An 18152-nucleotide genomic window follows, 5' to 3' on the forward strand; every position below is an offset into this window, starting at 1 on the left:
GGGTTTTTTTTGGTAAGATTAACAAATTTTTTCACAAAGCAAATTTTTTAGCAGAACGGGGGAAAAAAATAGGATCTGATTCTTGCTTGGGAAAAAAAACCTATCTTGCACTATATGAAATTATCAAACTGTAAAAAAAACCCAAACAAACAACCTCCATACACACACAATCATCACATTTCTAATGACAAGAAATTTCAATCTTGTGGGTAAACCAGGAGTGGAAAATCAAGAAATTAATTTGTATCCCATTTAGGCCAGATCCTTGGAGAAACTACTACTTTATAGCTCAGTACCCTATACATAAAATACTACTGCTTTAAAAATTGAAAATATAAGTCAGTCTCATAGAAATAGCATAACTTCAGATTAAAGCCTCACAGTCCTCACTAACATCCATTTGCATTTCACCAGTAACTGCCTTCTCCCACAGATCAGGAAAATTGTAGTGACAACACTAGTTTCTCTCATTGTTTTAACTCAAACCTTTAATATAATTTTTGGCAAATTCCTACTGGCACATGGCCATAGGGTACATGGGTGATCTGTTATTTATTTTAAGAAGAATCTGTGGATGTTTACGGATTGTGTTGCTCTAGACGTGATCCTCTCTTACCCAAGGAGTTTCACTAAGGTTATAATCAGTGACTGTAAAACGTTCTAAGCTTTTTGGGTAAAACTGATAAGGTTTATTAAAATTAAATTTTAATGAAAATACATATCTTTCCTTAGATACCAAACCGAGTCGAGGGGGAATCTGGTTTGAAATCTTTATAGTGATTTTTGACTGCTGGCTCATTTGTCCTGAACTTAACCTTAGTTGCTATAAAAGTTGAAAGCAGATAAAGCCATGTGGTGATATTTAATTTACTTTTGAGTGGGATTTTTCTTTTTAAATTTGACTCAGAAATTATCATGCTTTTCATGTGTGATTTCTCAGCTGGTAGCACAGGAGAATGGCATGACAAAGTGGAGGTTTATCTTTGCGGATATGAAACAAACTACCAAATAAAAGAAAATTCAAAGGAAAACCACCTAGTTATTACAGATGAATTCGTAGAGGAAAATAATATAAACCAGTATTCTTCTAATAAACATATTATGGAAGGAATAGCTCTTTACTGCATAAAAATTCCATTTTCTTTCTACAGATTAATTGATTTGCAAACAGGGTGGAGAGGGGGAATAAGTGAAGAACTTTAGTCCCCAGTATAAAATCTGTGCAGTTTCAGACACAAGCTGCCCCTAAGTAGGAGTCAGCAACACTTCCAGCTGTAGGAGAGTGGACCTGCATAATCTGCACCCAGATTCAAGGTACACAAGGCAGTGCAGTGTGTGTATCATTTACAGATGGATCAGTTGTGCTTTTGAGGAACAGGAGGATGGCTGGAAATAAACAAATTTAGGTGAGATAAAATTGCTCAAGAAGGGCCAGGCTTGGCCTAATTCCTCAGTGCAGTGAAGCCGAGAACAAGACCTGGGTTAGATCAGCAATCTTTAAATACACTGTGTCCCTCAGATTCTGTTTCCTCTTCCAGAAAGAACAAGGTAAAGACACTGAAAAACTGAGTATCTGTGTCTTGGTTGCTCTACCAACAAAATTTTATTATATTTCCCCATCTCAGATTCCACCAAGATTTCTTGGTTTTCCACAGTGATTTGGAGATGAACAATTAAGAATTCAACGTTAACAAGTAAAATCCTGAAAGCCCACTTTGTTTTTTTTCACATAAACTTATGTATGAAATTGGGGAAAGGAATAGAATGTTGAGAAGAATCCAGGAAACTGGGAAAAATAAACCCCTCTCATGTGTAAGCAAGAGGAAACAGGTTTGTCAGCTGCCCATGGCAAAGGATCTGCTTATCTGAAGCAATTTCAAGACTGGCTTTTTTTAATTTCCTTGGTGGCTTGGGTTTTTATTTTTTTGGGAAGCAGTGAAGAGCTCTCTAGAATTAATGAGCCATGTTTCTTGTGTTTGCCTCCTAAGTGAGTCCAGTGTAAGCAAGGCACTGTGCTTGCAGCATGCCTGAGACTCTGCAGACCTCTACACCACAGACCCACCATATTTTCCTTTGGGGAAAAAAATGAAATATTTCTTGAAGTCTGAGTTATGCTGGAGCAAAGTGTTTTTCCTAACAGCTGCAGCTGGGCTAATGAGCACTGGCTGCACTCACAGCCCTGGCTAGTGACAGGGAGCTGAGGGAGAAGTCAGTGCCTCAGGCCAGAAATCAAACTCATCCATACAAATGAGAAAACTTGAGTGCAAAGCCCCCACTCCTCTTCCTGCTCACCTTCCTCTTACAAGTGTCTGCTCACATTTAGCCCCTGGATCTTAAGGAAGAGAATGGAAGGCATTTAGGCTGTGCCTCAGCATGGGAGCAGTCTCAAGCTTGGACATTGTTCCCTTTTTTGGTTATCTTTTGACAGGCTCACCTGCTCATCTCCTGACACCCTGGGTAAAATCAGGTTGTCAGAGGCAAGCCCTCAACTTTCCAAAGAGAACTGCCACTTGTGTCATATTAGGATGTGGCATCCAACTCCTGCTGTGGGTTCTGCTCTATTTCTCCCACATTCTTAAAGTCTGAAATCCAACTCCACGATCTGCAGGGGCCAGAAGCACTCAGTGCAGACACTGCAGCCAGCACAGCAGCTGTCCCTGCTCTGCCCCAGCACAGCTCCAGCCCTGGTGTCACAGTGTCCTGCTGTGCCTTGTCAAAGGGTTTGGGCTTAGGTACCCCTCACATGTGAGGGGAGAAGTGTTTCAGGTCAAGACAACAGCTATCACAGCCACTGACCCTACATTGCAGTTCTCTAATATTCCACTCCTGCCTGGAAAGAAAAGGTTTGAACTTGGTCCCTAGCAGTCCAGCTTCCTGAGCCACTCATGGGGTGCTTTTTAGAGAAGTCAAAGATCTCTAAGGATCAGAGAAAGAGTTTTTAAGCAAACTCTGGCTCAGTGCTCTGCAAGGACCAGTAAAACCAAGCAGTCCTTGGTTTTACTGCAGAGGGATGCAGCTGCCCAAGGAGCAAAGAGATGAGGCAATCCAAGCACCAAAGCACCACACCATGCTTGTGGTAATCCCAGAGGTACAGAAAATATGATTGCTCTGGAGATAAGTGGACCTACAAGACCCTCATGAGGTTCAACAGATCCAAATGTCACCCCTGAGTTCGGATATTCCCAGGTGAGAGTACAGACTGAGACCCATTGAGAGGAGCCCTGCAAAGAAGAACCTGAGGGTTCTAGTGGATGGAAAACTGGAGAGGAGCTAAAAATGTGCAGCTCAGAAAGGCAAGCACATCCTGAGCTGCATCCAAAGCTCTATGAGCAGCAGGAGGATGGAGGGGATTCTGTTCCTCTGCCCTGCCCTTGTGAGACCCTAGCTGCTGTGCTGCATCCAGCTCTGGCATCCCCAGCACAGGAAGTTGTGGGATAGTGTGGACCTCTCAGAGCAGGCCCAGAGGAGGCCACAAAAGTGATCAGAGGGCTGGAGCATCTCTCCTCTGAGGACAGGCTGAGAGAGCTGGGGTTGTTCAGCCTTGAGAAGGAAAGCCTCCAGGGTGACATTGCAGCACCTTTCAGTACCTAAGCGTAGCTTATAAGAAAGAGCAAAAGAGATGTTTGACAAGGGGAGGTAGTGATAGGACAAGGGGAAATGGCTTTACCCTGAAAAAGAGATGTATTTCAGATTTTAGGATGAATTTTTTTTTTACTATGAGGGTGGTGAGGCCCTGGTGCAAGTTGCCTGGAAAAGCTGTGGCCGCCCCATCCTGGAACTGTTCAAGGCCAGGCTGGATGGGGCTTGGAGCAACCTGGGACAGTGGAAGGTGTCCCTGCCCATAGAAGGGGAGTTGGAATTAAAATATCTTTAAGGTACCTTCCAACCCAAACCATTCTATGGTTCTGTGCTAATAAAGCTGGACATGAGATCACTCAAAGTCTGCCTCACCACCTTCCTACTCAGCCTCTCACTTTCTCAGTAAATCCACCAAGCCATTAGCAGTTGCCATGAACTTGGACTCTGTCAAAAAGCTGTGTTACACTTTTTAGAAAACCTGAATCACAAAATTCCCATCCAGAAGCCTGCAAAGGATCCCAGACATGTGAATTTCACTCATTCTCAGGCTGGTAAAAGGTGAGGGCTTCAAAGTCTCAAACCTAATGTAATATTTATTATATCAGAATTTTTAACCAGGACAAACATCAATATCAAAATGTTCACTTGTCAAAGAAGCAGGAGGTAATGGAGGCACCCTGGAAAGGTTTCCCCAGCAGGAGCTGTTTGTGAGCATGCACCACCCTGAAGGGAAAAGCCTGGATTGGTCTTGCTGGTTTTCCTCTTTAAATACAAACAACATGGAAGAACTTGAACAAAAATATCTATTTTGTTATCAGAGCTGACAAAATATGAAAAGCTGAGTCCACATGGCATGTATGAGCTGATAGATGCGCTTCAGGCAAAGTGGTGTTGCAGGAAAACTTCAATGCAGCTGTGAATTTCAATATACACACAAGGTATGTACCATGATGGGGCTGTTCAAGGTAGCAAATGAAACCACAGTGAAACACTGCTAGATTTTTTTTCCTTCATAATGTGATTATTCCCATCCTTGGATGTGTTCCAGGCTAGCCTGCATGGGGCTCTGAACAGCCTGGTCTAGTGGGAGATGTCCCTGCCCATGTCAGGAGGGCTGGAACTAAGTGATCTTTAAGGTCCCTTCCAACCCAACCCATTCTGTGATTGCATGATTTGGGGTTTATCTTTTTCTATAATGTGACAAAAAAATAGTCATTCAGGTTCTATTGTGTTATAAAAAAAATCTGATTGTATACTTAATTTTTTATGCTCCTAATAGCCTCCAGTGATAAATGATAAAAAGGAAAGTCCTGAGTGGTGGGAAACCCAAATAAATTTTAATTGGCTGGTTTTGTTTTAGAGTGCTTGGAAGTGCCATTTATTTTACATTACTGTCTTCATCCTGATTTATACATAGAGAATGCATGATATAAAAACTCTTTGGGTTTGGAATATTTATCAAGAAGAAGATAAATCCTCACTATCACTCTTTAAAATTATTTTATGGGCTTAAGCAAATGGGACTGTATATTGTGTTGGCAAAAATCTTCATTCCACCACATTAAGTAAATACATTGTATACTTCACAAATGTCCACAAAATAGCATTTTAAAAGCTTTAATAATCTGACTACGGAGCAGTTGCTCATCACGTGATTTATGCCTAATAAGAGTAACAAGGCTGTGCAACCCCATTCATTAGAGGATAACACAGAACTGGAAACAGTCATTAAGCCTCTTAAGCCACTGTTCTTTCATCCTTTCCTGTAGTAGAACAATGAGCAAATTATCTGATCAAAACTCTCTGGCTAGAAGTAATCTGTTACAATCTAATTCACCATTTAAAAAGTCAACACATAGAAAATCAGAGATACAGCAGTTACCTGTATCACATCAGCAGAACACAGATATGTCACTGATCTGCTGGTATCAGACAAATCCCTGTCATGTCTCACAGAATCATTCAGCCTTAGAATGGATTGGTTTGGAAGGGACCATAAAGGTTATCTTGTTTCAACCTTCCTGTCATGGGCAGGGACACCTTCCACTAGACCAGGTTGCTCCAAGCCCCATCCAATTTGACTTTGAACAGTTCCAGGGATGGGGCATCCACAACTTCTCAACTTCTCACAGCCTCAGGCTCAGCCTCTTACAATCCCAATTCACTCTGTGGAATCATGTTCAAGCAAAGCCTTTACACTGATAGAGAACTGAAGCAAAGAAGAATTAAGCCAAAACACCAAATCTGAGGAAAACAAAATCTACAGATTTGTCTTTCCTTTCTGACACTGTGCTCTTTGCACAATATTTGACAAAATTAAGATTTCTTGGTCATTCAGAATGACCTGAAATGGTCGTTTCTTGGTCATTTCAAAAAGACCTTGCTGGAGTTAAGGGAAGCTGAACAAATCTGAATGCTGCATTTTGCTTCAAAACCAAAGCAGTTCTCTCCCTTCCTCTGAGCCCTCTCTATGTCACATGCTGACAAGATTGGGCTCAAAGTAAATTGTTAGAAAGACCTTTGCTTCCCTTCACCTGCTCTAAATATTAGAGGATATTGACCTCCAGCCCTGTTTTACTTAAAGTAGTTCTGAATTATTTTCTTGTTATTATGAATCAGATAACACAAAGCACACCTAGACCCCACGGCAGCTGGTATTATAGTGCTGCACAGTCAAACCAGATGATGCTGCAAAGGAAAATCCAGTGGAGCCTTAGCCAGCACTGACTCCTGTGTGCCTCCTCCTAACCACTTTATTAATTATGTTCATGCACAGAGTCCAGCTACCCTAAATGCTTTACAAATTATGAGAGGAAAAATGTAAATGCTTTCAGTTGCTTTTAGAATAAAGAGGAAAAACAATCAAGGAAAACACAATTTGCACTTTCCCCATTACAGGTGGGGAATAGAGATCAAGGCTAATCCAAATTCTTAACCTCTTCCCCAAAATTTTAATATTTTTTGACCAGACCCCCAGCTTCTTACCAAGGGACGAGGCCTGTGTCACAGTTAAGTTCTAAACCCCAATCTCCAGCCTCTCAGCTTAAGACCAAAAAAACCTCTAAATTAAATTATCCTCTCTGCTTCTCCCATCCAATGAGCAAACTGTATGAGAGAACTCAGCAGAGGAAGCTCCTCTGCCTCCCCACAGCCATTCCTGTGTCCATTACCTGATCAGAGGCTGGTGCAGAGCCACCAGGGAGGCGTGCACCGTGACGGAGACCACGGAGAGGTGGAAATAGTCGAACATGACAGGAACGTGGTGGTGCAGCCCTCGGCGGGGGTGGAAGTGCAGGCACAGAGTGCGGCTGCTGATCATGGGGATGGCTGGCACATCCCTCAGCCTGCAAGGGAAAGGGGTTTGCAGGGGTCAGTGAAAGGCTGAGCTGGCACAGCCTGTAACATGCTACAGGCAGAAGACAGAGATGGCTTGAGGTGAAATTTTATCACTCCCCAGCTTCGTAAGTGTTAATGTAACTGAAGAGCATCTTGCGCTGTGCTCGTGCCAAACTTAAATATTAATACTAATGTAGATGTAATTAACATAAATAGAAATACAAAAAACATAAAGAACATATGCAGTGTTATATATGAATATACAGTATATAAGAAGAACAGATGTGACACAGTTCTGGTTTTTCCTAGTGATTACCCTTGATGTCCAGCTATGCATTAGTAGGCACATCAAGATCTAAATAGCAGAAGCAAATGCATTTAGCAAACTGTTCAGTTTATTTGAGTGTTCATAGATTGGACACCACACTGCTTGTGTGTGGCATTCACATTCTCTGAAAAAATCCCTTTATCCAGGATTTTTCTCCTGGGAAGCTGAGAAGCCTCAAAGAAAATGAAAACAATTCTTATCTCATTTGTTTCTCCTCTGTTTTGCTCATGTGGGATGTGTTTGGAGATTGTTTACCCACAGGTGATTGTTTCATTGGATTGTGGTGTGAGTTGTTTTGACTCTGGCCAGTCAGGACCAAACTGTGTCAGGAGTCTGGAAAGAGTCACAAGTTTTCATTATTATCTTTTTAGCATTTTAGTAAGTATCCTTTCTGTATTCTTTAGTATAGTATAGTATTCTTTAATATAATATAGTATCATAAAGTAATAAATTAGCCTTCTGATAACATGGAGTCAAAGTCACCATTCCAGGCTTTGTTGGGACATTTCCCAGCAAATACAATAACTGTGTTCTTCTGTGTAAGAACAATCAGTTCAGGCAATCTGTGAGAGTTAGAAGCAGTCTTGTGTCAGACACAGCTGAAAATATTCAGAGTACCTTTCCAGTCTGTCAATCTGAAAAAAAACTTTTTGGAAGAGGCCAAAATTCAAAAGAGAAATTGAAGTAACTGCAGAGAAACAGTACAAGTTGGATTAGCTTCTCTGGGTTTTGGGTTGGTTTCTTTCTTTGTTTTTTTCAGTAAATAAAAGTCAAGACTTTAATTAAAAGTTTGTTTATACCTATTCCAGAATAACTATCCTAGTGTGCAGTCAACCACATGACATCTGAGTCATCTACAGGATAGGAGACTGAGCTGTAAACCTGGAGCATGCCTAAACAGATCCTCCCAATGCAAGTGAAACTTCTAAAGTGTAATTATTTTAAGGAATTAAAGACACTTCTGAAGCAAATTGTTTCCCAGAGATCAGAAAACCTAGGACTAGATGGTTGAGTGGCGCATGGTTAGTTCCAAGAAATGTTTCAATGATATTTGCAGAACATAATTTTCTAAAAATCACTACTTTTGTTTATAGTAAATAACACTAATCTTTCAGGTGGTAACAGAAATTAGGTGTAGGGACTAGAGCACAATTCCATAACCTAAATGTTTCAGTTCTTTTTATTTTTGGCTGTAATTTAATGTTTGTTTTTTCTCTCTTTAAGACCCATAAGCACTGATAGTTAAGTCCCCCCTGCCTGAGAGAACTATTTTTCTCTTTTTGTATCTTGAAGCTAACAGAAATATGTGCTTGAAATTTGTTTATGTGCTCTGTGGATATGAACAAAATCCCACAGGGACAGTCTCAGCATGAAACACAGCTCAGATGATTTCTCTGCATCTCCTCCCACTCCCCATAAATGACTACTGCTACTCAAGTCATTAGAACCTTTTCCCTGATTCCATGAGGCTCAAAAACATCTGGGATCACACTTCCTGCTATGTCTCAGGAAGGGATGCTACTCCCCCTTCCCCTAAGATTACAGAATCAAATTCAGTTAGAGGAAGTCAAATTCAACAGGAAAACTACTTCCTCTTAAAATGTAGAGGCTATTTTCTAAATAGAAGAAAAGTGCTTAGCATGTTCATAACTCCTGTCTTCAGCCAGAAAACACTTAATTGCCTCCTGAGATGAATGCATTCCTGAGTCACAGACCCTGACCATATGCAGGTCAATGATGATATTCCCTTTAACAGCAGCAGAGATAGACCAACACTTAAAACCTTTGAGAAACCTACACTTCAAGGAGAAAAAAATGTTCTCCCTTTAAGCAAGAATATGAGATACACACTTCAAATACAGACGGGAGAAACAGGAAAACTTCAACACTGAGGCAAATGGGAGCCTTATCAAAGCTCTCCTTTTTTAAAAAGGACTCATTTCATCAAAATAATTTTCTGGTTGAACGGACCCCACATTACCAACTGAGCTTTAAACCAGCACTTACTGTTGGTCACTATCAGTAAAGTGCAGGTCCAGCTTGAGCTGAAAATCTGCCTCATTCAATGCATCTTCCACCTGCATAAAGAGAGAGACAAGGTTACTTTTGTAAGCTGGCACCTACAACACAGAAGGTGAAGGTGGGTGGGTTTGTCTGATAAGAGCAAAGGCAAAACCACACAGCAACAGCAGCATGACAGCACAGAGGCAGAGAGAAGCAAATGTGACAGTGAGTCGAGGTAATTGCTGAAGGAGTCAGAAGGAACCAGAGCAGTCAGAGGTGTTTTCTGCCACCAGGTGCCATGGCATGTCAAAAAAAATCAGACAAGAGGAACCAGAGAGCATCAAGCTCTGCGTTTGTTGGATCCTTGCTCTTGCACACCAAGAGCCAGAAGAGCATTTCTGAGGCTGCTCTCCCTCACTGAGTGAGCCTTTATTTGGGTTATCTTAACAGCTGAAAGAAAGCAAGGACTGGGTTTTCCTGGATCAGAAACAGCCACAAATCTATGTGGTTACCTACCTGTAACTAATAGAAATTTCAAATTTTACAGCTTAAAGCATTCAGAAATGGCTCAAATAATTCTGGAAATTTCTGATCACTCATCACTGATCTTTGAGTTTATGTCTCAGCAAACCAAGGCTTTCCTGCCCCACAGTGACTCCTTCAGGCCCTTAGCAGATTCATGGAGGTACTTTGTCATTGATTCTCATGTAGACCATTTTCTTTCCAAAATTCAAAGGCCTTGGTTGTTTTAAAAACTAAAACAGAAGTTTAACTTGTACATGGCTGAGTGTGTCTACATATGGAAGGATTCTTCTCACCAAAACTACTGAAGAAATCATGTATGATTCACTGGTAGCTCCATTCTAACTCATCTAACAGGTCCCACCAGTAAAATTACCCATCTTTTATTGTCAATAAAATAGTTTTATTGGATTTTTGGAGACAGTGCTAGAGGTAGTAGTTCATTACCTTCACTGGGAAAGAAATAAATTGGATAACACATCCCAGCTTGGCACAGTTAAAACAACTGTAATCAATGGAAATAAATAAATTAGAAGAGGATTAAGCTGTCCAGCACTTTCTTATTCACTCCTTTGAAATGTCAATTCTTCCCCAAGAAAAATAGGTTTAATAGAATAAAAAAAATTAATTTCTAATAACCTAAACGGACATATGAACAAAAAAATCACACATTTTATAATCAAAATAGTTGTTTTCTGTGAATGTAAATATCCTTATAGCATGACAGAACATAGCAGGAGGCGCACAGAAATAAATGTGGAAAATTGAAGTTATTCACTGGGGTGTGATACTATAAATACAACATGGTTTTTGTCCATAAAAAGGTGAGGTGAGATGTATGGGTTCTGTCTTCTGTCAGTGGCAAGCAGAGGCAGAGAGTGACCTGCTCCATCCTGAGGTACCCACTGGGGAAGGACAATTAATTTCTGTTTCTGCCTGTCTCTCTCCATTGACAATAGGTAGAGCTTAGAGAAATACCTTGGTCTAGATACATTTGCACTTTAGATGGCTTCAAAGAGGCAAGATGAATTCTGCTTTCCAAAGGTGATCATCATCTTAACAACAGAGCAGAGACTACACTAAAAATGCACTGAAGGCAACAATCAGAGGCATTACCCTGCTCTGACAGATAGGACTCATAAAATAAATAACATCACCATGTTTAGCCAGGTTTTCCAAAGGTGAAACTGCATTGACAATGTACAATCTTTTCCTGTGGAGGTAAGAAAATTGAGATTCAAGGATTGGTTGTGCTTTGAAGAAATCCTGAAAGATGTTAAATTTAATTCCTTCTGAAGTAATATGGTATTTCTTCTAGCATGGCCACAGGCATAGAGATGTAAAGGGAAAATTCCCACTCCTATATACTGAAAATGTGCTTTCTCTTTTGTGATTGCCTCGAAATACCTGGAAGTATGCCTTTCATTAAAAAAAAAAAAAACAGAAAAAAACACAAAACAAAAACAAATAAACAATCAAAAAACTCCAAAAAAACCAAAACCAAACCAAACAAAAAACCACAGAAAAAACCCACCTTTTTCCTTTTTAATGAGTTTCTATCACTAAAAATCACAGTTGCTGGCAGTGGCAAAAAAAGTAATCATTACTGAAGATACATTCTGAATTTAAACTAGGGATTCAGTACAGTGGTTCAGACAAAGCAAACCTCCTCCTTCTCAAACCAAAATAAAGGGGATGAAATTTTGGGTCTGTGCCCAGCCCTGCTGAGCACCTGCAACAGACCCTGAGATCTGAGTGTGTGCTCCAAATGAGTTCAGTAGCTGGTGACACTCACCCCAAACACCTTGAGGCAGTGAGCAGATGCCTGAGAGACCAAGAGATACTCTTCACTGCATGGGGTCATGCAGTAAGCTGCATAAATTAGATATTTTAATCCCAAAATTTCATTGATATCAGACTGATCAGAATAGTGCAAAACCCCTCTCTTAGGTTGGAAATAAGGATATTCTATTCCTATCTGTTAGAAGTGGGGCAGTTATCTTCTGTTAATTGGGCAGTTTATCTCTTCCACAACCAATCCTCCCTCCAGGAGATGTCTGCTGTTCATGGGCCATTAAGTCTCACTGCACAACTGATAAAATTACATCATCCCACTGGGAGATGCTCCACCCAGGCGGAGGAGCCAAGCATTCCTACCTGGATATAGTCTGGGGTTTGGAACACCACAGCAGCCTTTTCTACTGGATTCCCAGAGAAGCAGCTTTCTTCTCCGCTGGATTCCCAGAGGAAGACCAGGCCCATCTACAGCACCACTGCACATTCAGAGGAAAACTCCACCCTTCTACAGGATCCCTGCTCCAACAGAGCCACACCTGGCACTGCAGGAGGGCTGAGCCACGTTTCAATGGGACTGCTGCCACCACCCTGACCCACAGGGTGTCAGGTTGTATTTTGACTCTATCAATAGGGTTTTTTTTTTTGCACTATTATATTTGTTTTGTTTTTTTTTTCGTTTTCCTAGTAAATAGCTGTTATTCCTATTCCCATATCTTTGTGTGAGAGCCTTTTAATTTCAAAATCATAATAATTCAGAGGGAAGGTGTTTACATTTTCCATTTCAGGAGAGGATCCTACCATCCTTAAGCAGATACCTGTCTTTTCAAACCAAGACAACCCCACATAAAACCGATCAAAGTTCCCACTACAGAGGTAATGTTTCCTTTTCCCTCCCTGATATTTAACTATTTAGCCAGAGTGTCAAACTGAATGATCTGGATGTCCCAGATCACTTAAATTTCTCTGGAAAATACAAAATCTAATATACTGTCTTATTCCAGCTTGCCTCACTCTGTTCTCTTCCTGCTTCTAAATTTTCTCTGAACAGGGCCAGCAAGGAAGAAGCCAGACCACTTATCTATTCTACTGCAGGATGAAAAAGGCAAAGCTTCTTCTCTAATAAAAAAGAAAGCAAAAGCCTATGAAAATAAATTAGAGTTCTTTGTAGCAATAAATTCTGCCCCAGCCCTGCAATATTGTTTCCTTTGAATTCAAAAAATGCTGTATGCTGGGACAATATAGAAAAAGACATCAAATAAACCAAAGAGTTTTAAAGCACCATTTTCATGGTGAAATTCATGTTTAGTGCCACTTTAGGCAAATAATAGGGCTTCCTTCTGTTTAATACCAGGCAAAAAAAAATTACATATTTAAGTGTATCTAGGGTTATGCTAAAGGAGGGGGAGAATTTAAAAAAAATAGCAAATAATCTAATTTGGACATACACATTGGGTTTGGTTTCTGGTTGTTTTTGTTTGGTTGGTTTTTTTTTTTGTCTGAGTCTATATCAGCAAAACATCTCATCCACAAAACTGTCTGAGCACCAGGGGGAACAATGCTCCCCTAATAGAATATTGGATAATTCCAGCTCTGACAGCAGAAACTGCATGGAGTGTATTAACTCAATAGTTGCATTACCCATACTAACTAGTTTGTCTATTTATCATAACTCCCATCCACAGACAAAAACAGTAAACAGAACCTTCACCCTCAACCAAGAAAAATCACCATAGCACACAAGAGGCACAAAAAAGGATTCACATCTGTTGTGTGCTAAATAAATTAAGAGTTATGAACACAGATGATATTTAAAACACTTTAAAAATCTCTAGATGACTTGCCAACACCACATTGCAAGGATTTCATCCAACACAGAAGATTATGTGACAAAGATACAAAACTGTCTCTGAATAGTTGTGGATGTTGTAGTGGCACACTTCAGTCTCTTCCACATTTATATCAAATTTGCAAAGCTGTGGAGGACAAGACAGCAAAGCAGAAAAAAGAAGCCTAAAAGCATTAAACAAAGTGAATTATGCTAATCTGCTCAATACACAAAAAATTTTAAGAGACTTTTATTTTTTGTATTTGATTCTTTAGAGTGCCTTTAGGAACTCATCTGGAACAACAGACCTGTTTATCCTCTTATTCTACATTCATGAAAACCCTAAGTTACTTTGCCACACAGAAAAATTGAGTTTATCTGCACAAATCCACTCTGTAAGTATAGAATTGGGCAGCTGACCTCTTTCCAGGGAATCTCCTATGAAAGGCTGCTGTGGTGGTGCTGCACACAGCACATCAAGACTCATAATGAGTTTTAGCTGTGAGGCATCTCGTGGGTTATTTTTTATTTTCCATTTCATGAGGTGCACAATTTTCCTGAATAATAATGCAAAAATCATCAGAAATCATCCCTGCTCAATACAGTGGAAACTGCTGTAATTTGAGGGGAGTGATATTTAGTCAGAGATACTCCACAGAGGAAGGATAAAATTGATATTGGCTAAAGCATGCTGGGACATTTTCCTAACAAATATTGATAGACTTGCATTTAGTAATTTTTCATATAAGCCCAAACCAACAATTCTAGGGAGGAATAAATTGACGACACCATCATTAAAAAAAAGAAATCAAACCAAAACAGCAAAAGGAAAGTAGGAGAGAAAAGGAAACGTTAACCTTAAACTGGGTTCTCAAGCTGTTTTAATTTAGATCTCTGTATAACACACACACACACACACACACACACACGTCAAAGAAAAGATTTTAAATCTCATCATGATCAAATAGGAAATTATACAAAGGACAGGTGAGTGTCTCAGGCCCTGAGTTCCACACACAGCACATGATTCACAGTGGCTGTGTAACTCATAGTGCCTCCTTTTGATGACAAGCTGACTTGGCAAAGATGCTGGTGTCCTGTCTCTTGTCACCACCGAGGGCAAGTACCAATGCCACACATTTTGTACCAGTCCTTGGGCTGGCAAAGCACAGTGATGGTACATGGGACATGCCTGAATGCCATTCTACTGTGACACTCTCTCCCCTTCCTTTTTAAGATTTCAGCAAAATAGTGCTCTCCATGAACAATGATTGCTCCACCCTTGTAGCTCCTGGGAACAGGAATGGCTGCTGGAAGCCTTTGGTTTCACATCAATAAGATTAAACTAAAGGTGTCACAGATTGTGTTTTTACCTTGTGTGAGTGCTCCTGTTGGCTGAAGGAGTGGATGGAAAAGGGGAGAAGGGTCTTGGGGTGGACATGCTGTTGCTGAGGTACCACAGAAAGCAAAAGGGTTGTACATGGACTCTAAGGAAGGGAAAACTCCAGCAGCTCTCCCAGGGGCTCCTGCAGTCAGGAGCACTAAGGAAAAAAGCCAGGAGACCTCTGAAGGATGGAAAGGGGCTGAGGAGCTGTAAAAAATTTCAGTCACAAGAGAGAGGAGGAGAAAAGAGTAATAATAATGGAGTAATAATAATAGTAGTTGGTCCTGGAAAGAAGTAGCAGACTCCCAGTTTTCTCAGGTGGGGCTGATCAGCACGGCTGTGCTAAGTGAGTGATCCAGTGCACAAATGACAAATTATGGTTGAGACACTTGAGTTTGTGATATTCAGATTTACCAAAGTATGTCAACATCTTATTCCACTGGAAATCCAAGGTGTAGCCCGCTTCTCATAAACAGGCACATTGCAGAGGGTCTCTCCGACCTCATGCAGAGTTTTACAGTGTCAGCATGTATAAACAAATAAATTACAGGTATTTATGGGTGCAGGACAGTCAGTCTTCTCCTAATTCAGCTGCTGGTGTATTGGTCAGATAAACTGTGCCTTTCCCTCCAGCAGCTGCATGGATGAGACCCCTGGGAGCAGATGGACTTCTTCTGAAATGGAGATACCTGAGCAATGCACACCTAAAGTTAAGTAAGAGGAATCCCAGCCCTGCTGGTTTTTATGTGCATCCCAAAACAACTCACCCTTTCACCATCCAGAAGCAGGTGCACTCTGAAGTTCATGGTCTCATTAAGAATGATCTCTTCATTTCTGTACAAAATCTGAAATATTCTGCTGTAAACATTGTTTTCGTGAACGCAGGTCGAGCAAAGGCTGGAATCACCTGCACAAAACACAGACAAACTCCTGGTGTGATTTCAGCAGGGAGATTAATTTGCAGACTATGATTTCACTCCAGGGTTACCTAAGTAGTACTTGTAATTAAACACTTGCATTCTCAATAATTAATGGTAGTAGAGCAGTCTGTTATTGTGGGTTGCAGGTTCACAGGCATGATATTTAAAGAAAACAAATGTTAAACTGTAGGCAGGCTGGATTTCAAAGTGAGAATACTTGATCCTGCGACAGCATTTATCCTATTAACTCTATTTCTAATAAAAGTTAAAGCATCAAATGCTTAACTCGGTGCACCAAGCACCATGAGGACTGTGGGAGTTCACCTGTGAAACTTCATCTTTTATCTGCAATGGGCATCTTTCAGAAGAGGGATTTTTCTTGTCGTCTCTGGTACTCCCAGAAGTTACTACATGGGAGGGGGGACAATAGCCAATAGCAGATATTGTATATAGAAACTGGAAGCGCAGAGGCATCTTAAAATACAGAAACATAAAAATATAGACTTTTTTTCAAGATGCCCGTGTAATCCTTCAGGTCCTTGGCACATGTGAGAGATGCCAATTTGGTCCCAAAAATTGGATAAATCAAAGGAACTCAAGAACCAAAACTCTAAGCTTCTCCACATCAAATTCAGCCAGTAGCATCACCTGTGTGCTGATATATCAAAGGATCAGAAATAAACATCACATAAACTGAGATGGGATTTATCCTTTCTAACTTTTAGGTGCCTCCAGTGTGTGTATTTTGTTTTGGTTACAATGGAGCCTATAGAATTTAGGACATCATTAAAAAAAAACAAACATGCTTTATACTGAGGAAAATTTTTGCTTCAAGTCAACTGCTTTTTGAGCAATTCCCTTTTCAGTAAGAGAAAAAAATACATGTGGCTTGCTGAGCTATACAAACTCACATTGGAGGGAACATCCACTAAACTACACTGAATGCCTTCCAGAGGAGCCTGCAATGACAGTGTGACTTTTAAATGAACTGGGCACCAGAGTTAGGAATTTTCAAGGTTTGTCTTGGCTGGTGATCAGAATCCCCTGATAATTCTACTTCTGTATCCCCAGAGCAACAACAGGCTGCAAAATTTACTCAGAGCTGGTTTTTGTCTCCTTCCAGCATTCAGTCCTGGAGGAATCTGAGCTTTTGAAACGTAGTCCTTTAGCAAATGGTATTTTGGAACTCTCCTGAGAAAGGGTGCTTAAAAGAGGTGTACCAGGATTAGTCCTTCAGAGAGAGACAGATGTGCGATCATCATCAAAAAGTCAGAAGGCAATAATTTTCAGAAAGTACAGTTTTTCAGAAGGTACTTCTTGGAATTTGCCCCTTTGCAGAACTGTTCTGGCACCAGAAGCTGTGGTAAGATAAAAGTCCAGGACCTGCTGTTTTGTCAAGAGTTTCAAATCAGGACAGGTTTATTCTGCTGAGGTTTGTATATAATTTGCTATCATAGGTCAGTGAGTCAAGACTGACAGAGGATTAAATATTTTATGAGGTCAAGTTTGGTCATATAAAAATAAAGTAACAGAAAGGACTTTAAAAAACCCAAGTAGAAAAGTAGACAGTGAATGGGGTTTTGTCATTATAAAAATTAATTTAGTGGTGCCAGTCTGCTGGAACTGGAATAGCATGGACACTGAAATATCTCAAAAAAGAAAAAAAAGATCATATGGGGCAGAATTTACTAAATGACAATAAGACCAATAAAACTTGATCTAATTAATTAGCAGAACCATAGTGCTGTCATCCAGGCTACATTCAAATAATTTTCCTATTACTGACTTCTGTCAAGCACACCCAAGTATTTTATGCTGCTGTTGTCTTCCCACCACCCAATCTGCACACTAGTTATCCATGAATCCAGGCAGCCTAGATAAATACATATTTATTTTCATGTGCTACACCAATAAGGCTAGAATGTTTCAGCCTGATTAGCTCTTCAAAAGCATGCAGTCATATTTATTTTAATTTAAACCTCATGATATTACAGACACAGCAAAAATCATATTAGAGGTATAATGCATTCTTACTCCTAGCTGGCAGACAAAGGAAACTTTATGCTATTTGATTTGGATATTGATATACTGGCACTCTTCTTGGATAGAAAGTTTAATCTCATTTTCTTTTCAAACACGCTCCTGAGCAGACCACTCCTCATGTGTAATTGCTTTAGGAGCTGGATTTGCAAGGTGGCATCAGGAATCATTTCTCTTGTTGGAAAGGTCAAAGTCAATGTCATGCTACAGTGTTTGGGGCTGCCTCAAATCAGAGTATGATGTTACAGGGCCAAAATCACTCTGTTTTTAGCAGGGATACCTCCTTTGCAGACACCTGGCAGAGAACTACAGCAGATGAGTGACTGATCCTCCCCTAAACACGTCCATCCCTGCCTACTTAAGTGGCCACAGGTGCTTCTCCCCCTCTTAGAGAACGACCTAAGGCTGCAGCAGGAA

The 18152-nt window shown here is 40.4% G+C and overlaps 1 protein-coding gene across 1 annotated transcript in view; it reads right to left on the reverse strand.

Moving 5' to 3' along the window:
* FAM135B (family with sequence similarity 135 member B) overlaps positions 1-18152 on the reverse strand; it is a 193706-nt gene that overhangs the window by 54228 nt on the left and 121326 nt on the right. Inside the window, exons 4-6 of the mRNA XM_005429890.2 lie at positions 15543-15682; positions 9251-9321; positions 6750-6923 (exon numbers count right to left, since the gene is read on the reverse strand). Of these exons, the coding sequence (XP_005429947.1) occupies positions 6750-6923; positions 9251-9321; positions 15543-15682 (385 nt within the window). The remainder of the gene's footprint in view (positions 1-6749; positions 6924-9250; positions 9322-15542; positions 15683-18152) is intronic.

The sequence above is a fragment of the Geospiza fortis genome, unplaced genomic scaffold (genome assembly GCF_000277835.1).
Source record: "Geospiza fortis unplaced genomic scaffold, GeoFor_1.0 scaffold382, whole genome shotgun sequence".
Taxonomy (NCBI): domain Eukaryota; kingdom Metazoa; phylum Chordata; class Aves; order Passeriformes; family Thraupidae; genus Geospiza; species Geospiza fortis.